We start from the raw sequence: 22,872 nt of genomic DNA on the forward strand, positions 1-22,872 counted from the left end.
TTACGGTTGTGAGTTGGGTGTGGAGCCTACCTTAAAAAAAAAAAAAAAGTGTTACCCATGACTGACAAGTAATCAGTTCACTGAAGAGTTAACTAATGACAAAGTGAGGGTCAAAACGAGGCTACTCATTTGATAAGAAAATAGCATGACACGGTGACCAAGGAACCCAGGAACGGGCAGCCTTGGAAATAATCGCTATGCCCATGTTTTATGTTTGTGGGGAGGTTTGTAATTTTAGAAAGAACCTTCCCTCCCAGGATGTTCTGATTAAACGTGGTAGAGGGAGGAGGACCAGGAAGGGGCAGTGGCACATGAGGAGGCCTGTGGGTGAGCCGACTGACGACGGCCTAGAGTCAACGCAGCGCAGTGGGACAAGGATGAAGAGTCTGACTCATGGTGGCCAGGAAGTCCTTTTTGCCTCGTTGGAAAAGACAGAAGTAACGCTGGTGGGGTTTAGTGCATTATCGTAGATTACACAGAAAACGGTGCCTCCTCGTCTCAGGAGCACAGAACAAGAGGCCGTGGCTGGAATCACAGCCTGAAGAGTTGAGGCGAACTTTCAGGAAGAATTTATGGACAGAATCCTTCAACACTAAATAGGATTCCAAGGCAAGTAACTCCATTAAAATGTGCTATTGGGCTGGAGAATGGCTCCCTTCTGCTCTGTGAATTTACCTAAAATGGCCCATATTTTTGCTTCCATCCGTAGCTGTATTAATCCTTGGGATGATCTTTGCTCGGGTCGCTTGGCTGACACCAGCTGGGCCGCACCAGCCCAGAGCCATCCTCCCATCTGCCCGCAAAGAGGGTGGAAAGAATGAAGGATCACCTCTGCACATTGGTTTCTCTTTATTTTTAATTTGCTAGGTTTGTTTTTATGTCCCTCCCTGTAGTTTCTCCGGCTCGGCTGCCGCTGGAATGGGCGTTTTAATAAAATCTCACGTTGGAGTAATTCCAAGGCCTGCAGAGCTGACTCGCAGCCCCCGCAGCCCAGCCGCCACGGGTCCAGAGGCGGCTCCTCTGGGGTGGCGCGTCCTGGCGGAGGCTGGTCACACGCTGGGAGACTTTGATCAGAGTGTGGTGGCAGCGCACTGAGGTCTTCCGAAGAGCTCAGAAAATAACGGCAAAGCGACCTCTCCCAAAAGAGACCCGGCAGTTTAGGGAGGCCCCCCATGCGCCACCCCGGGCAGGAGTTGAGGGGTCTAAGTGTTGGTGGTGTGACCTGCAGAGTCTCGGCCGCTTTGAAAACCGCTGGCCCTTAGGGACGCTCGGGGGGCTCAGCAGTCAAGCACCTGCCTTCGGCCTGGGGCGGGATCCTAGAGACCCGGGATCGAGTCCCACGTCGGGCTGCCTGCTTCTCCCTCTGCCTGTGTCTCGGCCTCTCTCTCTCTCTGTGTCTCTCATGAATAAATAAATAAAATCTTAAAAAAACCCCAAAACCCACTGGTCTTGATGTGAAGACTGGCGGAGGCTATTATGTCCAGGCTGGGCCCAGGGAGGAAGCGAGTGTGGGGACAGGGAGTTTGAGGGGAGAGGGAAGTGGGGCCTCCAGGGCGGCTCCGAGAGCCCAGGCGGGAAGTGCAAGGACAGAGCAACTGAGGCCAAGTCCAGGCCGGGAGAGAATGTGAAGCTGGAGGCCCTGCCAGACAGAGGAGGGAGAGGCCCAGAGGGAGAAACCAGACAAGGCGGCTTGGGGCGGAGGTGGCAGCCGGGCCGCAGGGGTCGGGCGCCTGTGGGACGCCAGCACCTCGCCGGGTGCATGACCTGGGCCATGGGCGCGGGGGAGAGCGGGCCCAGGTGAGCACAGAGGAGGGGGGAGGGGAGCGGGCTGCTGGGGGGACACTGCCCCGAAGGCAGAGGGAATCAGAGGAGCCCCCCTGTGTGCTGGCCCAGCTCCTTCCCGGGGGGGGGGGGGGTGCCCTCTGTTCAGACAGGGCCCCTTCACCCCGGCTGCTCCGTCGGAAGCCCGGCCTGCGGCTGGGCAAGGCCAGGGGCCCACCGCCTGCGCCCGAGCTGCTGGGCCGCGGCCGAGGGTGACACTGCCGGGTGGCCTCCCCCGGGGGCCCTGCGGCCCTGCCCGTGCTGCTGCCCCGGGCCTGCGCCCGATGGAAGGCTGCCCCGCCGCCCCGGCTCCTCCCAGGCCCCACTTCCCAGATGAGGCAGCAGCTACAGTAAGTGACCCAGGTGGTGAGGGGCCTGGGCGCGCTCTCTCCAGCTCCACGCAACGCTTCGTGTGCAGGTGTGCCCCGTCCTCACTAACACCCCACGCGCCCACCTCGGCCTCTCTCTCACACAGACTCCAACGTGCAACGGAGCTTGCACCACCGGCCCCAAGGCCAACGTCCCACCTGCGAAATACCATGTGTGATTAGTGGCCAAACCGAGTCCTTGGGTGCCTGGGTGTCAGCGTATAAACGAGGGTCGCGGATCCACGTCTGGGAGCGAGCTGTCTCATTTAGGATGCTTCTCTCATTTTGAACATGGTACCTTGCTTTCTTTTATTTAAATGGCTGCAGCAATCCAGAAAGTTTATTCACTTTTTAAAAATTAGATTTATTGGTACCCTTTGTGTAAGAACTTGGAACTGTGCCACAAATGGTTGCTTTGCACTTAAACAGTGGTGGGAATAAAAATGATTGCTTCTGGGAAGCCTGAGATAAAGGCCTTGGGGACCGAGAGCTGGCTTACAGGGAGGCTGAGCCTGGTTCCGGTGCCCCTGGATGGCACCCAAGCCCGGGTCACGTCCACTCCTCCTGCAACTCCGTGTCCAGTTGGTGCTCTTTGCAGGAGACTCATCCCTAGCTGCCACCCCAGCCCCCAGTTGGGGGGTGTGTAGGAGAGCAAGTTCATGGACCAGAAATGGATTCCAGTCCTAGCTGGGGATCTCACTAGGTCATCCTGATCCTTATGGCTTTGCTTCCTCATCTGTGAGATGGGGTAATGCCCAGGAAAACGGGTAGCAGTGCTCGGACCCGCAGCAGGACGTTCCCTGGAGACTTTAAAGAAACGACCAGATGCCCATCGAACCAAGACGGCTTGTGTGAATTCTCATCATCAGAAGGCTGGGGATGGAGCCAACAGACCCCAGGCATTCTCTCATGTTCCATGTGGAGGAATATATGTCAAGAGAGCTTCCCGGATTCGGTGCCCAGCCCAGTGTGACATGCACACAGTGGGGTTCTGATAATTTAGAGCTTTGCCCCTAATCTTGGGTCACTGACTTGACCGCTCCGGGCCTCAGCCCCTATGTCATAATCTGAGAGGATTGACTGCATCTGTAAGATGGCTTCCAACGCGTAAGAAAACGTGCAATTCACTGGATTCCTCAGACTGTTAGCTAAGTGAATTGCTTCCCCAGTTTTCTGGGTAGGGGTCCTGAGAAACCACACCAAATCCTAGATTTCAAAATCTGAGGCTACAAGAATTAAATTTGCCTGGCTTCTATTTCATCTCATGATTTACGTGCCAGCACTTCAAATTTCCTAGATTTTTCTTTTAACTTGACATACAACATCTGAAAAACAGATCCTACTTTGGTCAAAGTAGGGACCACCATTAGAAGCGTGTAAATTGGTGGTCGTGGCAGCTAAAAGCTAAACATAAATTTATTAAGTCCAATTCTAGACAGAATTAAATTACTCTTTCTGGTATTTTCTCCTTTGAGCGCCTCCCTCTCATTAGCCCTTCCTTGGTTCTCTTCAGCCCCATCTCAGGTTCTCACTGCCATGTGTTCCAAACACACACTTGTTCACTGACTGAAGAAAGAACAAATCCATGCACCCTACTAAGGACACACAACTCCTTTGTGGCAGAGATGGTTAATGCTCCCCATCCACTCCGGGTGTTCTCCTACACCCCCGCCCCCACTCCCCCACTCCCCTGCATTTACACGAGGGCCATGGACTGGCCAGGCACAGCGAACGGAAGCAGCACTGTGACCTTGGTCTAGGCAGTTAGGAACAGTGTGAGTTCCTCCCATCATGACTTTGTGTCTTGAAGGAAAGGCCCTGAGATGGGAGACGCTGCCTGGGTCCTGGAGCCACAGTAGGGGGAATGTCCCTAAGGAGGGCTGCCCGATTTGCATCATACCATCACACGACAAAACATGAGGTTACTGAGGTTTCATGGTTTGTTTCTTCGGCTTAACTGAACCTAGCCTAAGCCATCCCTTCCAGAGGTATTCTGCTCCAAGAGAGATTCTAGGGGCAATAGCAAAGCAAAACACGGTGCAAATAACTTCTCATAGTGGAACTGGGGTTAGCTGTTGTAACCAGTGGCAACTACTGCAGCAGCATCTGTAGAACAAGAGGACTGGCATCCAGGCAGCTTCCTGCCACCACTGGTATCAGGACATGGAGCAATACTGTCTGCTTCCTCATGGTCTTGTGCTGCGTGATGGATTTGAAAAGATTCCAAAGGCAGTTTTAAGACATATTTCTTTGGGCAGAAAGTAACCAAGTCCAGCTTCTAGACAGAGGCAAAAATAAGGAGACCAGTTTTCTAGAATGATCTTGAAAAAATCATCACCTAGTGCCACACATAGAAATCTCTTTTTCTTGTCCTGCCCCCATATTATCAATTACTTTTTAAAGATTTTATTTATTTATGAGAGACACAGAGAAAGAAGCAGAGACATAGGCAGAAGAAGCAGGCTCCCTGCAGGGACCCTGATGCAGGACTCAATCCCAGGACCCTGGGATCATGACCTGAGCCAAAGGCAGATGCTCAGCCACTGAGCCACCAGGGGCCCCCCGTATTATCAATTATTAAAACACCTAGTTGGCTCTCTCCAAAATCCCATGAGGGCCCAGAAAATTTGACCACTTGGAGCCATTTAAGAATCCAGTGGACAATAATTCTGGAAACTTTTTGGACATAGGATGAGATGACAATAATGTTCATCTATTGAGTGAAGGTGGCCTGGTTCTGATTGTTTTTTTGGGAAAGCCTTCTTTCTTCCTTTCATAGAGGACCCCCTGGCATCCAGAGCACTGTGGATGGTTTCAAGAATTGCATAGATGGTAGCCATTACAGGAAGGGAAAAGGCTGTCAGAAAGGAGGCAAAGTACTACCCTGGATCCTAACTCTAAGTTCAGGTGGGTTTTTTTTTTTTTTCCTTTTTTTAGTGTCCCCCACCCACATGACTCCTAAGAATGGCCATCTGTCAAGGCATCATATCTGATATATCATATCTCTCCCCCAAATGCTCGTGACACCAGTGGAGAGGATCCCCTCTTAAGTGCCACTGACTTCCCCTCTCCTCCCTCCAATAGGGTCAGAGCGGGCTTCCAACAAGCTTACTGACATATCTGGAACCCAGAACCCACCTGAGGAATACTCCAGATACGATCCCTTTGGGTCTGGCAGCACATGCCAACCAAGTCCCAAACCAGTTTATTAGTTTAACCAAAAGGTAAACAGGTGATGGAGATGCAGAAAGACAAGCATGCGAGCAGCTAAAAGCATTACCCGGCTGTCCACCAGGAAACAAATTTAAGACATTTAAAGTGGCATTAAATAAATGAGGCTATGTTTTATCTACTTGGAGTTTCCATTGTCTTTAAAAAAGGAAAATATATATATATATATATATATATTTTTTTTACATTGCAGTATATAAATCTAGACTCTACATATACAGTACAATACATAGGGCGAGCACACGGGCACAACATGTATGTCTTTGTAGCCACACCCTAAACCAGGCCAACGGTCCTATATTTTGCGACCTTCAAACCAAGAAATTCAGGCTGAGGCTACGTTTACTTCCATCTCCATGATGTCTAGCACCCTGGCCATCTCTCCTCCAAACACAGAAGCACAAATCGGACGAGCCTTGCAAACGGAAGAAAGTGCTTTTCGACTAGCTGACACCCAGTCGGTCTTCCACGGCAGTCTGATCTCCTAGAAAGACCTAGAAGAAATCTGAGGCCTTCCTGGCTCATTCTTTGGTCCACTGCCACACATCTCTAAACTTTCCCTGGTGTTTCTTGCAGATATCATATGGCTATTTACATAACATAAATCTCACATAACCTTTGGGAGCTGTCTTTACCAGAATTAGGAAAAAGAAAAAAAAAAAAAAAGCTTCATGTTACAATCTATGCTTCGTATCTGGGTTGGTTCTTTTTATTTTTGGAATAAAAACTGGTATTTTGAGAATTTTAGTCTGAAAAAGGACATTCTGAAAGTGCTTCTTACACATGTCAATATCCCACATTATGGCTTTTTAGTTCAAACCCCAGCACAGCTCAAATCTAGAAGGGAGAGGGTTGGTGGTGTTACTAGAGACAAAAATGTCACTTAACAGTAACACTGTGACATCAAGTGTGGGGACCTGAAAAAAAAATGTTATTGATTCCATCTGGAATGTACCTCATTAGAAATGGTTTAGATGATATACGTAGCCCCATTTCTTTCCCCGTGACTAGGCACAGTAATGCTACCAAGGTTAGTAAGTAAACTAGTGTGCTGCTACCAGCAGGGCACATCTTCCCAGGGCCTATTGACAGAGCGATCGCTGTTCAGAAATCTTTCACAGGCTCAAGAGGATCAAATGTGGTCAATTGCAGTAGGAATTTCTACACCTGAGGAACAAATTGCACATAATAGAGAGGTACTACGATCCAGATGGCAAAAGACTCCAGACATACAGTTTTACATGCAAAAGAAGGCGATCAGAAATGGCAATGAAGTAGTGGCATTCCAAGACATGTAAGAGTCCAAATGAGTCACCATTCTTTTGTGCTTTCTTTTCCGGCTGATAAGTTACCAAAGAGCATGGCTACTTGTGCAGTAATGATTGTGATATGTCCGTCGGGGGGGTGGGGGGAGGGGCAGAAACACAATGCCAGAAATCAAAATGGGCTTGTGTTGACTCCAGAGGTGTCATGAAGGCTGGCCCAGTGGGTCAGGTGGGCCTCCGAAGCTCCTCCTGGCCCTCCCTGGGACAGCAGGAAGTGGCAGATGCAGGCAGAGGTCTAAAGCCACTGGCTCATCCAAACCCTTTCCGAAGCGGCCTTTCATTCAGCCACGGCAGTTCTAGCCTCTGCAGCTCTTCTCTTCCGGTGGCACTTGATGGAGGAAGTAATTCTCTTCCTTTATAAAAATGGTTTGGACTTCTTATAATACTGGCACAAAGGACACTCTGTATTCCTAGGATTGATTCCATTTACTCGGAAGGTATGAGACTAGGTTTGCAGTTCTTTCTATTTCCCTGTAAAAAGTGACCTCAACTTTCCAGGCCATTGTGCAAATTCATTTTTCCATAGTCCAGAATATCCCATAAGTCCCTCATATATTTATATATATATATATGTATGTATGTGTGTGTGTGTGTATATATATACGCATACACACACATATGTACCAAATATGTGTACATATATATATATTTATAAAAGTGGATAATTTGCATTTCAGTCTCAAATAGGTCAAAGAGAATCAGTGAAACATTCATCCTTTTCATGTCAAATTCATCTCCAATTTCCCCAGGAGGCCCATCATAGTGCCTTGCACACCAGAGGTACTCAATAAATATCTGTTGACTTTGCCAATGATCCTCTAACACTGGATGGTCGTTGCAATCAGCATGGCCTGTTCTCAGCCCCAGTCTGCCTTTGGCAAGCAAGGGGCCACTGGTCCCTCCCTTCAGAGGGTGATTTTGCTCTGTCTGTTGCTCCAGCAGCCCCGTTTAGCTGTCCTGGGCAATGTCAAGCTGGTCCGGCTACGCAATTTCACTTGCTCTTCCATGGAGTTCTTTTTGCGTAAAATGAAGTCAAAGTTCACTTGGCTGTTCATGGCATAAAAGACATTGGCTGAGTCCGGAATCACGAGTTCTAAAAGAGATAAGGGAGAGAGAAGTCAGCTGGTGTAGGTCAGCCCAGTGCTGACAGTGGCAGGGGGATATCTTGCCCAGTCACAAGGCAGGGACTATGGCCCTTTGTCCCTAGGATGTGAATGAACCAGACAATGACTACCACCCCCAAAATTGGCTGGCCCAACTCCATGATCCCAAGTTTTAAAAATGAAGTGCAAAGAGGATCTTAGAAATTTGACCTATGAACTGAACATTCAAATACAGACTATTTTAGCTAGAAGAAAGTACAGTGAAAACAGAAAGACCAAGAGACATGAAACAACACTCATAGGATCGCAGCTAGTCAACAGTAGAACTGAGGCCATAACCCAGGTTATGGGTTATAATCTTCCTCCCATGGTCCATTTTCTACTCCAGCATGCAGCTTTTCTCAGCTACTAAAAGAATTCAATGACGTGGGGGAAAAAAAAGAAAATCTACAGATTTTTCCAGAACTCTCTACCTGGAATATTGAAATATTTTTTGAAGTCATCCCAAATCAAATCGGTTTAATACTAAACAACATCTAAATAAAATAGTGTATACCTGTTAACATTTAAACTGTATCTACAGGGATCCCTGGGTGGCTCAGAGGTTGAGCATCTGCCTTCGGCTTAGGGCGTGATCCTGGAGTCCCAGGATTGAGTCCCACATCAGGCTCCTGCATGGAGCCTGCTTCTCTCTCTGCCTGTGTCTCTGCCTCTCTCTCTGTGTGTGGCTCTCATGAATAAATAAATAAAATCTTAAAATAAAATTAAAAAAATAAACTGTATCTACTTCAGTGATTCCCAGTCAGATAGCTGCAATTTCTGAACAAGGACTATTCCAAGTGTAATATGAAATTATCAAGTAAAGTTATTTTAATTTGTTTTTGTCTTTAAAAGAAGGTATATACTATTTAGCACTCAGGGGTAACGGGTATCTAAAAAACCAAACAGGGAATAAAAGAGGTAAAATGGGCGAGTCTACATTTGTGGCAGTGGAGTCGGGGAGGCCACAGATAGAGGTATCTGGTTGCAGATTCAGTGAAGCTTATGTTTACTTCAAACACTGAAATTCCAAAGCAAGACTGGTGCAATCAGGCTCTCAGTGACTCTGTGACATTTTGCCTAAGTGTTCCATAAAGAATAACTAAAGTACTCCCAGTCTCCTGCCCAAATATTCCTGGGTCAGTAATAACTCACCTCACAGCTATATGTCACTAGGCATGCCTCCAAAGTACCTGTGGGCACATTATTTCTTCTTATCCTCACAACCGCCCTGTGATGTACGAAGAAGTAGTAGGGTATTGCCTCCTTTTCACTAAGGACCAAGGCCCGAGGAGGTCAAGCAGCCCACCCAAGACCACCCAAGTGGTGAACAGAGCTGGGCCCAGATTACACCTCAGGGCTCCTGGTTCTTCAGACCCACCCAGCCTCACCTTAGTGTTGTTTTTTGGGCAACATGGTCAAACTCAAGAGACTCCATTTTAGGCTTAGAATTTTAACTCTAATTACAAAAAAAGATGTAACTGACAGGAGTTTGTCCCACAACAAAGGGACCAGCTGAACGAATGAGAAAACTCCCAAGAGTTCACTGAAAAATAATTTCCTTAAAGGCTATAGCTTTTAGGAAATTACTTCTTTAGGAAAAGGGACAGTCACTCTTCTCTGGGCCCAAGATACAGCCCAGGGGTGATCTGTTGGCCAAATGGAGTGTGAAGAGCTGCTCCCTTCCCATATCCCTAACTTGTATAAATCTTCTTTTCATTATAGGGTGCTTGTTGGTGAACAGCCCTACATGCTTGAATTGGTTAGTGTTGGGTCTGTCAGCAGACAGGGTTGGCCTGAGTCAACAACTGTATTTAGAAAGAGACTTATTTTGATGGAGTTTGTATGATATGTCAGGATACAGAGGGGCCACCTACCAGCCTCTCTCCTCCTCTCAACAAATACAATCCCGAATTAAGGTAGCAAATAGATACATTTAGGGTATTTTCCCCAGAATATTCCTAAAAGGAATTTCTACAAACAATGGGTTCTTAGGCATACTGAAGTACGATCACCAGTTCTTTGACTCAGTACATATGAAGTAAAGAGCCTTCAGATTCTGGAGTTAGAAGCTCTTGCTACTAACTTCGTAATTCATGAAGATCAATCATGAATTATGATAAACTGAAAGATAATCCTATAAGGCCCTCACACATGACTAATTGAAAAAATGAGAAATTATTATAAGGACCGCTACATTTTAGGTTCACGTGCAACTTAAACGTGTGTTATTGGGTAAAGGAGATGTGAGGCCATCAGCAAAGACCCACTGGGCCCCACCTATGCCCCTCCACACGCAGGGTGAGACCTCTTCCTAGAAGAATGCTTGATACAGAGTTTACAGAGAATGAGCAGGAGGGTGCTCAGCAAAACTGTAGAAAACACAGGGTTGTTGGGGGAGGACAGCTTGAGATGCTTCATTCTACACGATGACACTGGTCCCCACACAATCCCACTCTTGCACAATTAAAAACTCCTAATTGGTTTCATTGAAAAAAAAAAGCCCCACAAAAACATTATATTCATTTTCTGACTTCTTAACCTGCCTAAAGTAACCTAAAGTAACCTGCCACGGGAAGCTACACGTGCCCACCTTTGTCCTCTGAGATGACCTGTACCAGCTCATACTCCTCAGCCGGGTCTGAGTCCAGGTTGTGCTTCAGCATTGCCCTCTGGATCACGGCAGGGGTTTTATCTTGGCTCGTCAGCTGGAAAGACAATGGATGAGTTTCTAAGTATTTCGCTTCCTGTTTCCTGAAAGGGTTCTCTCGATCTCCTTGTTCTTGCTGTTTTGTGCCTTCTTGGGAATAATGGCCCAAGTGGAACAAGAACAGGACCAGGAGCCAGAATTTCTGGGTTCTAGTCCTGGCTCCACCCTCAGCAGTCAAATGAAGATGGGCCACCTACTCTCTGTCACCTACTCTCTCAGAGTCAAGTGGCTTTCCTTAGTAAAATAGAACATGTGCCTTGTCCATCTACTCACATCTGCTGAGGTTCCTCTGCGGGGAAAAATATGAGGGTGTGGTGAAAACTTTGCTCCTGGGCCAAAATTATCCTTACCTGTTGAGTACTTGGTTATGACCTGAGGGTTGCAAATGGTCACAGTTCTGCACACTGACCATTTCAAAAACACAAGCCACTCTATGATCCAGCGAACTCACTCCTAAGTATTTGCCAAGAGAAATGAAAACCTATGTCCACGGAAGGACTTCTACTACAGAAATGTTCACAGCATTATAGCCCCAAAGTGGAGTCAACCTAAAATCTCCTTTAACAGGGAGAGCAGGGGCATGGATAAAGAGACCATAGAACACTCTCGGTAGAACACAACGTAGCAGCTGCTATAAATTAGGAACTGACCTGGGCAATAATGTGGATGAATCTCGAAAGCATCACATTAAGGAAAAAAAAAAAAAACACTAAAAAACAGACACAAAAGATTACATGCTGGAGGAGTCTATTCTTTGAAAAACAGGCCAAATTAATCTATGGTGTTAGAAAACTGACAATAACAAATCTCAGTCTTCACTAAGGTTAAAGGGGAAATGATTGGAAGGGGCACAAGAGAATTTTGGGGGGGATGAAAATTGTTCTTTATCTAGATTCGGGGTGGCAGTTACACAGATATAATAGAACTAAATGCTGAAGACCTGTGTACATAGTGGTATGTAAATTAGGCTTCAATAAAAATCAGCCTCTGAGTGTTTAAAAATAACAGATCAAACACGTTTTAAGTGCAAGTAAAGGTTCTCCTCACCCCAGATTCTGACTATCTCAGCACACCAGCCAACTATTTGGAGAGTGCTCAGGGCAAGCGGAAAAGAGGGCTGACTTCCATACCATCCTTTGCGTGATTTCTTCACATTAGGAAGAATGCAAAAGAAAACACTTACTTAAAAATAAAAGCTGTTCTGATCACAAGGTAAAAGGAGAGATGGAGAAGGAGGAGGAGAAAGATGAGGAGGAGAAGAAGGAAAAGGAGGAAGAGGAGGAAGAGAAGGAGGAGGAAGAGGAAGAGAAATGTCCTCCAAGAAACTGTCATCAAGAGCCTGAAGATGGGGCAGCCCAGGGGGTCAGCGGTTTAGGGCCTCCTTCACCCCAAGGCGTGACCCTGGAGACCAGGGATCGAATCCCACGTCGGGCTCCCTGCATGGAGCCTGCTTTGCTTCTCCCTCTGCCTGTGTCTCTGCCTCTCTCTTTCTCTGTGTCTTTCATGAATAAATAAAAACTTAAAAAAAAAAAAAAGAGCCTGAAGATGGCAGGGCCATCCCTGCCTGGTCTGGAGCAGCAGCAGGGATTTGTGATTCAGTAAACAACATGCATTCCGGTGGGGTCCTTGCACGCAACAGAGACCTTGTTCATTTGTCTATCACCTAAACAACCGGTGGGTTCATTTCCAAGGGAGAAACAGATGCGCACAAAATTCTGAAGGAAGAGATTTGTGTTTTGATAGTCTAAAGAAAATATTCCCACAGCTGGATCAAACGGGACCAGGAGCGTAAAGCTAAAGAGAAAGGATCCCACTCTGAGGATGCACGGCAGGCTGAGGCGAGGAACGTCAGGCTAAGCTGTCAACTTTAAACCTACCGAAGAAGAAAGCCAGCTCCCCCCTATTTTCTTTAAACTTCCCCAGGTGTGTCCAAGCAAGGTGGGCTATGGCCAAGGGCTTTCCTCGGGTGCTTGTTACTCTGTCCCGTCAAAGGTACCGCATGGAGTGGAGGATCACAGTTAGGATCACTCACGCCGCCTTTGGCTGACACGCAGAACCAGCACCAGTCCGTAAACGACGAGAGCCTCATTTCTAATTTCAAATGTCTGGGAGCCATCGTAAAAAAAAAAAAAATCTTTTTAAAAGGAAAGCTAGTTTTAATGATGTATTTTATTTAATCCAATACATCCCAACTATTTTTTCAGCATACAATCCGTATGAAAATTGTCGATGAGAAATTCTTTCTTGTGTACTAAGTCTTCAAAATCTGGTGTATGTTTTATGCTCACGGCACATCTCAGTTGGGACTATTCCATTTTAATCGCTCAGCTGCCACACGTTGCTGGTGGCTACTGTACTGAATGGCGCTGGGGCGTCCCCTTCACGTACCTTAAGTACAGAACGCAAAGAATTCCCTGTGGCTCTTCCCTGAGGTTAGCCTCTAATACAGGTTAGGTTGGCCTCTTTTTGAAAGAAAAGACTCCTGTGGCACATAACCTTTTGTCTGGTTTCTTTAGCTCAATGCGGTACTTTAGACATCCATCCACACAGTTGCATGCGTCAATTCTTAGTTTTTACTTCAGAGCCACCAAAGAGTTACAAGGTGGGACTCACAGGCCAGCATGCAGAAGACAAAGCCCTGTGAAGAAGCCACACCGAGCATACAATAATGACACCGATGACACGGCTTCCCAGGGGGGTTCCCCTGTCCACCCAGTGGGCCAGACAACTCCTGGATTTGTCTCCAGCACCAGCCTGGCACCAGCAGGGGCTCTGCCCATCTGTTAGACAATGTCAGTCCTTCCAATTGCAGCAAAACCTTCCTCCTCCTCCTGCAGTTCATACCTCACTTGATAGGACCACCAACCACCAAGCTGCCTGGACAGCCCTCAGTTTTCCCTCTTCCTCATCCACCACTGTGGCAACACAAAGTTGATGACTAAACTAATTGATTCTACAATTCTACCTCATAAAAATCTTTCAAAAATCCATATTGTCTCCAGCCACATGACTGTCATTCAAGCCCTTATCATCTCCTACGTGGACTATGATAGCAGCTTCTTAAAAAAAATTTATTTATTTATTCATGATAGACAGAGAAAGAGAGAGAGAGAGAGAGAAAGAGAGAGAGAGGCAGAGACACAGGCAGAGGGAGAAGCAGGCTCCATGCAGGGAGCCTGACGTGGGACTCGATCCCGGGACCCCAGGATCATGCCCTGGGCCAAAGGCAGGCGCCGAACCGCTGAGCCACCAAGGGATCCCTGATAGCAGCTTCTTAAGTTGCCTCCTCGCCTCCAATCTACACCCCAACCCCAGCACCATCTCTCCAGTGGCAGCTACCTTTTCAGTGAACAATCTGATCACTACTTAAAAGCTGTCAACGAGACGCTATTGCCTGTAGGACATAAACTCCTTCATGAGGTTCGCAGAAACTTTACAATCTGGTCTGACCTCTACTAGACAATTTGGTACGTTTTAAATATTGCTTATCATCTCCCTTTTGATTGTAAGTTCCTCAAAGACAGAAACACCCCACTCATCTCCCTGTCCACAAAGTCTGGCCCAGTGACCAGAACACAACCAATGTTCAAGAAGGATTTTGTTGATTTGATGAGTGACTTGGGAAAGCTTTTCTTTGGAATGGGAGGAGACAGTGCCCCCATGTTACTTATGTCATATTCAGAGCTGAGCCCGTAAGCACTCAGTGGGCCCCCCAGAAGGCAAGCGATGAAGATAGAGCATTAGCGGTGGGATTCGCTGCAAACGAGAAGCTGCTCTTTAACATATGACATGTCCTATAAACAAAGGAGTCTCTTCCTGTAATTACAGACCCAAAGTTACTACCAGGAGACGCTCTGTGTGCGTTCCAAAAAGCCTGCCATTAATTCAAAACACTTTTGGGATCATGTCAGAAATATAGTTTTCACAAGAAGGGCAAAAAGGTCAGGCTAATTAAATTTTTAAATATAATTCCTCATGGGCTCAAACTGCACTTCCAGTTCGATCATTCACCTTACTCAGTCTGATTCCAAATGACTAAGGGAGAAAAACCTGCCATCACGGGAAGACGCTGCTGAGAATGCTTGGGAATTCGTTATAAATCCAGACACGTAATCCCACAGGGAAGATTTCCCAGAAGGCATGCATTTTTACATTTACACAGTCATCCAAACTGACGGTTTTGAAAAAAAGTGACAAGGATCTAGATGAGTAAGTCTTAGCAATTTTAAGATGTAAAAATTCTATTTTACGGGCACTGATGGTGGATTTTTTTTTTTTTGATGGTGGATTTTTATATAAACACACAACTGGCGTACACACCCAGGGAGGTTTGGGCGCATGTTTGTTCTGGGCAAATGTGCATGTGTGCCAACACTGGACACACTCAGGGGTCGGTCCGAGGGCCTTACCACGATGCTCTTGTACATGTTGCCGTTGTTGTCCTCTACACTGATGCGGATTATGCAGGTGTCTTCGTTCTGTTGGTTGTAAACGGGAGGCAGCACTGTCGAGGTAATGGATGTCACAGAGACGGAGCGCTTGTGGATTTTGGGGTTGTTGTTGCAGGACGGAGGGGAGGAGAGGGGGTTGATTAAGGACGACATCCCTGAGGAAGTGGTGTCCATGGAATGGATAGAGGAACACGACGAGGAAGACTCGGAGAGCTGGAGGAGTGAACACAGCCCAGAGGCGGACAGACTGTTAAGGACCTTGGCCAGTGGTGCGCCTCGCAACTGTCAAAGCAGAGGTAGATGCTGAGATGAGTAAGCATCTCCCCCATGACAGCCCGCAGCACATCGGGTCTTGTCCCTGGTGGAAGCACCCTTTGGCAGATGCCTATGAGCGACTCCGCACTTGCCCTGGTCACCCTGCGTCCCGCTGAGGACGGACACAGGGCAGCTCTAGCAATGCCCCAGGTTTTAGCTGCTTTTAAGGATGTGACCAGCAGATGGCAGCAGATACCAGAAGCTGGAGGGAATATGGACTGGGCGGAGGTCCGAAGCTTCCCCGCTGGAAGAAAGCCTTCCTTACTTACCAACAGTTTGTCCAGTCCTGCTGCCTTGAGTGGGGATGCTGCTTAACAAGCCCAACCAAGATCACTTCTATCCTGGCTCCACTTTACAATCAGACTTTGTAGCAGGACAGAAATGTCTGTACTCTTAGAAGTTTCTAAGACAAGGACCACAGATTATATGGGCTCTGCATGGACTATTAGTCTCGGGAAGGCCCCTGGAGATCACCTGGGGGCAGTAGCTTCCTGCTGCTGGGGGACCTGAGGCTAGAGAGAAAACTGCTGGCAGCACCACCAGGACCTGCTCCCAAGTTCCCAGAGTCCCACAGCCAGGTTCACACAGCAAGTACACAGGGCTCAGTCTGAAGTTGATGAGAAGTGGTAAACGAACACAGGACACCACTACCTTTGTGGTGTTTGGCACTGATGTTTGTGATGAGCTTTTACATACCTTATCTCATGTTGCTCTCACAACTATCTTGTGAACAAAATGCAGAGCCTTATACAGATAAGGGAAAAAAGACTCAGAGGAATAGTGACCAAAGGGAACACAGCCTATGAGCAGGTTCCATTGCTTTCTACATTTGCTTCTAGAACCAACTGTATACATTTTCACTGTTGTAGATCAAAAACAATTAAGGAACGAGGTGCTACGGTTAATGTGTTTTTCAATTAACTACATGGTTACCTTACCATAAACTATGCAAAATTAATTACCAAAGAAATAGGATCCCCGAATCCCCCAAGCTGTGTTAAAAAAAAAAAAAGCCAATCATTAAATTGAATCATTTTAAATATCAATTCTTACTGTAGAAAATTACAAATAATTTCTCAGAGTGTATTAAGCTAAATTATACCACATTAATCCTATCAAATATTTTGGAAGTCATTTAAAAACTAAATGAACTTAGTACAAATTTAGTACAAATTTCTTCCATACCTGTTTGCCTTTCCATGGAAACAGAGTATAGAAATTTAGAATTCTGAATATCAAGCTTCCAAGTAAAATGTCATTTACTCAGTTTTATTTCCTATGGATTTCGTCTTCCTATGGCATGACTGTACATGAAATCCACCATATGATTAGTTTAATTGGAGCCAGCAAGCTGATTTGACAACTTTAACTGTGACTATCACACAATATGGTTTAGTAACATTTTGGATCTGTTTTTGTAAGTGAATTGGTTCTGTGGCCCAATTTGGGGGCTGACGGTGCGTAATTTTAATAGCATCACTTTGCTTGAATGTGCACCACACTGTAGCCTGGACAGTCCATTTTCTCATTATCGGTGCAGTTTTTTCACCTCCCTTTGCCCCTATGTAAATCCCTTTTCCTCTATTAGATTGTTCCTAATTTTAATGACTTTTATGATTAAGATACAGCTTTAAAGATGCCTGGGTTACAGCAGCTTTAAATGGACCACCCGATGAGGCCCAGTTCTTACTGAGAATTTATGCTGAGGAGCAAGTGTGAAAATAATGTTTAGAAATTATGATCGGGGGAGGAAGAAAAAGGAATACAAAGTATACTTCACTGAAAAGGGTGACCTCATAGGGTACCACTGGGAAAGGCACAGTGGACATCCTGAAAGCTGCAGGACCCACTGCAGGGAGTAACCATGGAGGTCATTGAGGTCCCTCTATGCAGTGAGCAGCAACCAAGACCTTTCCAGTTGCCATTCAAGGATGCTGGAGCCCAGCAACTACCTGCATTCAAGTCAGTAATGCAGCTTTAAACCCAGAGAAATTCCTGGGTTTCTCCTTAGAAAGGTTCATCTGAAGAATAAAAATTCATGACTTGTATAAGACACTGAAGCACCAGTGTGTTTAGGGAGGAGCCAGAAAGGATACAGCAAGAGGTGTGCAAGTGACACACTGGGCTTTTGGGTAGTTTTCAAAGACATGATCTGGACCTATGCACACATCCAATCCACTGCCAGGAGCCTGACGCGGACAGGGAGAAATCCCAAAAAGATGCATGCAATAGCTCTACTCTCACTTTTGTATGTCTACCATCAGGAGAGGGGGCTACAAAGCACAAGAACTTGTCAACAGGTGAATAATGAGACTTCACTCCAGATTTTAACAAGTTCAACGCTGTATGTCAAGTCATGAAGAATGATTACATCACTGGTTTAGGAAATATGCCCAAGAAAATAAGGAACAGATTCATAGGTATTTATAGAGCTTTTCTTTCAACATTTGGAGGATGTGTCTCTGGATTTCCAAGTAGAATGGGAAGAAATCCAGCAGGGGCAGCACCTGAGACATCTCAGCCTGATGAGTCCTGATCCTGGATTGGTTACACTGTGACAAGGTCACTTGAGGGTTCCCATACTGTTGTTGTTTGTAACACAATGTGAAACTGTACACTGACCCCCTTATAGAATGGCAGATACGAACAATGGAGGAGTTTTTACCTCCAATAGTCCACCTCACTGGCCTATGCATAAGCTAATGGGTCAACAGTCTCTCCCACAGCAGGTCTGGCTGCCCCAAGTCTCCCCCAAATGGTGCAAGTTCTAGTCATGTCACACTTGAAATCTCTGACTCAAGCTTCTTGATCAACAGATTGAAGCAGATGTGTACAGAAGATTAAGACAAATCTTGTTTCCTTTTTATTTCTTTATAAACCCATGGAAAACGGAAACCCTCTATGAGAATTCTTTTTACTTTCTCTTTTCTGGGACACAGCAGATTTTGTAATCGATACCAATTCCTTATTCTCCTCAGCATCCATGCCCTTTGCCCTGTGACTCCACAGTTCCTCCCATTAGAAGGAGTTCCCTGCCTCATTTATTTATCTGAGATTTGGCCACATGATTTGCTTTGGTCAGTTAAATGTTGGTGGTTATGATCAAAGTAGAGGCTTGATACATACTTGTAGGGTTGGGCTTGCTCTCCTGCTCATTTGTCTTAGCATACTAATAGCATGACCTGGATAGCCTCATTATTCCAAGAAGAATGAGAGACAGGTAGAGCAGACCTGGACCAAATCCATGGCCTTGTGCCAAGGCCAGCCTACATCAACCAACCTGCAGGCACACAAGAGAATAGGGGTTGTTGTTTTAAGTCACTGAGTTTAGGAGTCGTTTCCTATGTAAGATTCTGTGGTAAAAAGCTTGTAAGACAAGGTATGACACCAAGAGCCTAACACATCTCTGCCTCTTGATTTTTTACTCCTTCTAAGAAAGTCCTATGCCTACCTAATAAAGTATACTCATGTCACAGGCCACAATCTTTCATTCACCATTGGATGTGGGTCCAGAACAATATTTCAAAGGCCAGGTGAATAAACCAACATGCTTATTGTTTTTAGACCAGTTTCTATAAGGAATAGGTCCTCAGATTGAACTCTGCTTTGACAGCTCTTATAAACATGACTTTCAAAATACTGTAGAGTGATAAACTTGAAAACAGACATCCTCATGTGGCAAACACTACACTCCATCAGGTACTTAGATTAGGAATTGTGGGAAGGTAATAAGCATATACCTTTTTTTGAGGCTCATCAGGTGTGTCCATGGGAGTGATACAGCCCTCCTCAGCCTCTGAGTGGTTTGACTCGCAGGATGACACACTGACAGAGTCCATGCTTTCGCCAGAGCTCCCACTGGCAGTGGACTTGGGCTGCTCTTTGGTGGGAGTGCTACTGGTAATAAGGTCCGACCCCAGAAACAGTCTGTAAAAAACATAATGACAGGCATTTGGGCTCTTACAAATCTGGAATCTATGATTAAGCAAATATTTTGTGTTAAATAACCCCTTAGCTATTTTGTCAATATTGCATTTTCCATTATTGGAAAATGTTTCCTATAAAGTGTCTAACATCACAGGAAACATCTTATCCAAATAGGTAATTTCCAACCTCAAAGAATACACAGATTGATTAGCTGAATGAGAGGCCATATTAATCTGAGGTCCTTCTAGGTCAATAGTTCTCCATTTTTTAACATGCTGTAGATGACTCTGGTAGGATCAAAATACCATCACCACATCCCTATCACTTTCCACCATAAAATGAGCTATGCATGAGGCTAAGGAAGAAGGCTGGCACTACTTTGGCCAAGAAACCAAGGAGGACAACTTCTGTCTCCAACAATCTGGTGAACTACAGTAAGCTAACTGCTTTATTATAAAACAACTAGAAAAGAAACATTAAAAAAGTTTTTAAAGTTGAGCTTGCAAGACAGTAAGGAAAATCCCTACAGGTCATAAATGAAAAGGGAACTGAAAACCAGAAGCAACGTGAGCTAATTCTGCAGCTGCTTTGGATGCAGAGTGGGAAGTACCAATCTTGGTAAACTAGGGATACGGGTTTTAACACAGACACAGACCCAAAGATGAGGGCTTCTGTTTATGTAAGGTGGGGAGATGAAACCGAAACTCCTTATGCAGAACCAAGACCCTCAAAGGGCTGTACCCATGTAAAAAGATGGGCTAGGAAAATATCTTCCTACTGGCACAGGAAGGCAACGAGGAAGCTTATCTGTCTTGGCCTGAGCTTGGGTGAAAGAAAAATGTCTCCCCTGAAATCATGTGTGATCTTGGCCAGCATCTCACTCATATTTGCTACCTATGTGACCTAGGAAGTAGGAACTCTCAGACCAGTAATACTTATGCAAACTAGAATTAGAAAAAGAAAATCTTTCTGGAGGAATATACCTTCAAATCACGATGAAGAGGATTTTCTGATAAGGATGAGTTCATAATACAAAATTACAAAATACACCTAAGGAAATAGCCCACACAAAGAGAGTCAAACAAGCGTAACAAACAGGAGGTTTAGACTCCTGAGGGCTTCAGAACTTCTGACCTACAAGACTTGTCAGAAAAAAACCCTAATAATTTAGTCATTAATTTGACAAATATTTGAGTGTCTACCATGGGCCAGGGTATAAAATAAATAAGCTTAAGATATTAAAGACATAAAAAAAAGATATTAAAGACATAAGAAAAGAAATTGAAAACAAGAGTTAAGAACAAGATCCTGACAAAAGAACAGGAAGACAATTTGAAAAATAAAATTCACTTCTAGAGTGAAAAATTTAGTGATTTAAATGAAACTCGGTGGAAGGATTAAATAAACATTGAAGAGAAAAATTGGAACAAGATGACAGATCTGATGAAAATCTTCAGAAGTCAGCATCAAAATATAGAGACAGAAATAAGAAAGGTTAACAAAAGGCATGGGGATTGGAATAAGAAACGCTGACATATGTGTAAGAAGAGAAAACAATTGGGAGAATGGAAGAGTGACCGTATCTGAGAAGATTCCAGAACTACTGAATCCTCAGACTCAAGAACTATGTCTTGAATAGAATAAATAAGACTCAATCCTCACTTTAACTATCTAATGGTATATCAGACAAAAGTAGTTCTTAAAAGCAACAAGGGCGGGGGGTATAATACAAAGGAATAGTAAGTAAACAAATACCAGACATCTCAAAAGCAACAACAGAAGTCAGAAGACAGGAAATAATGTCTTCAAAGTATTGAGTGAAAAGAATGGTCCTCCTTGAATTCTTTTTATTTTATTAAGATTTTATTTATCATGGGAGACACACAGATAGAGGCAGAGACACAGGCAGAGGGAGAAGCAGGCTCCATGCAGGGAGCCTGACGTGGGACTCAAACCCTGGTCTCCAGGATCACGCCCTGGGCTGAAGGTGGTGCTAAACCGCTGAGCCACCTGGGCTGTCCTCCTCCTTGAATTCTATACCCAGCTAACAGAATTCGGAGAGTGAGCACCAAATAAAGATGTTCTCAGACAGAGACGGAGAGGGTTTACGTTAATTGATGCCATGGAAAGGAGTAAAAGGAGGGAAGGGTAAGAGGCAAGAAGGAAAGGCATGTAAAGAAATTAGCATATGCAGCCAACCCCAAACAAAGCACTGACTGTATAAAACAACAGTAGAAACAATAGTAGAAAAGTAGCTTGATTTTTCATTAACTATTTCAGGAATTACATGATCAAATTCTAAGACCTGAAGCACATCTTTGTTCTGCTTCATCTCTACCCCACCACCTCTTGCCCCATTTTCTATGTCGTCTCCTTTCTAGGACCTCTAAGCACTACTGGGCTAAAGGGGAAAGAGCTAAACTCTGATCACAATTCACAGGAGAAAAAATGACACCGCTGTTGTACTCCTCCATGAATTACGAGGAGAAGACCTTTGAAGGCTGTGGATCCGTGGTCCTCGGCCCATCTTCTGAGAGTCTGGCTTAGAATGAAATTGTTCAAAGGGTAAATAAAAAAGGTTCTTCCATTTGTACAAACCTCTGAGGTCAATTCTGCTTTGTAAAGGTTAATTCTGGCGCAATAGTAGGCATCTCCGACCTTCAGACCAAGCGCACCTTCCACTAAGTCCCCCCAAATTCTTTCCAGACTCTTTGGAAAATGGGTCATTAAATGTGAGGAGGGCAGAAAGTACATTTTACACATTTTTTAAAATGCCAAGATCACAAAACATTCTGGGAATCGATAGGTATACAAACACCCTTATATGTACAAGAAATACGATGAGTGGCAATGTGGCCTGTTTAATTCACGATAAATGTTCAAACTCAACTGGAGACACCAAAGGTTAAACTCAAGCATCTTGGCAAGATTTCACCAAGGAGACATGTATTTGATGTCTACCCACTTTATGGAGGACACTGCACTGTGACAATCCTGCTTCTCCTGATTTCATGTGAACGTCCCTTCATTCACGTGCCAGAGTTGGTGCAGAAAGAGGACCCAGGGGTGCTAGAGTCCCCAGCACAATACATATGGACAGCTACGTTGGAGAAGGTAGTGGGAAGTAGTTACGTAAAAATGTGTTTGCAGTGGCTACTGCCTACGGATGGGGAAGGAAAAGCAAGAGAGCAAAAGTACTAGCACTTACGATTGGATCTACCTGTGCAGACCTCTGACTGTCATAGAAGGTCCAGAAATTTCTAATTATTTCTGATGCAGAGGACCACCAAGATGCCTGGCATTCCTTGACTACTTTGTCAGGGAGCCTGATTCCCTGTGTAGGTACCAATCTTAGCAGCTGACAAGACTTGGTCAGGCCCTGGGGTTATCTCAAAAGAGAGATCATTCTCCTCCATGATTGCAATGATGAAAAGATAGCAAGATACTATGGAAAATTCTATAGGAGTCAATCTACAAGCTCATAAATCTAGAGTTCAGGAGGGCCCAGTTAGGCATCTAAACAGAGAGAGGCCTGGCAAGAGATCAAGATTACCTTTAAAATGCTTTCTATACAATCACATG

General features: G+C 45.3%; 1 protein-coding gene across 4 annotated transcripts in view; it reads right to left on the reverse strand.

Annotated features, from left to right (window-relative positions):
- Positions 1 to 6,107: 6,107 nt before the first annotated feature.
- Positions 6,108 to 22,872, reverse strand: part of RGL1 (ral guanine nucleotide dissociation stimulator like 1) — a 256,371-nt gene continuing 239,606 nt past the window's right edge. For all 4 annotated transcript variants that reach the window (XM_026001170.2, XM_026001171.2, XM_072733182.1 and 1 more), the window contains 4 exons: positions 19,104 to 19,290; positions 15,007 to 15,261; positions 10,481 to 10,595; positions 6,108 to 7,838 (listed from right to left, as the gene is read on the reverse strand). In XM_026001170.2, coding sequence (XP_025856955.1) covers positions 7,651 to 7,838; positions 10,481 to 10,595; positions 15,007 to 15,261; positions 19,104 to 19,290 — 745 coding nt within the window. In that variant the 3' untranslated portion in view covers positions 6,108 to 7,650. The remainder of the gene's footprint in view (positions 7,839 to 10,480; positions 10,596 to 15,006; positions 15,262 to 19,103; positions 19,291 to 22,872) is intronic.

This window comes from Vulpes vulpes, chromosome 13 (genome assembly GCF_048418805.1).
Source record: "Vulpes vulpes isolate BD-2025 chromosome 13, VulVul3, whole genome shotgun sequence".
NCBI classification, from domain to species: Eukaryota; Metazoa; Chordata; class Mammalia; order Carnivora; family Canidae; genus Vulpes; species Vulpes vulpes.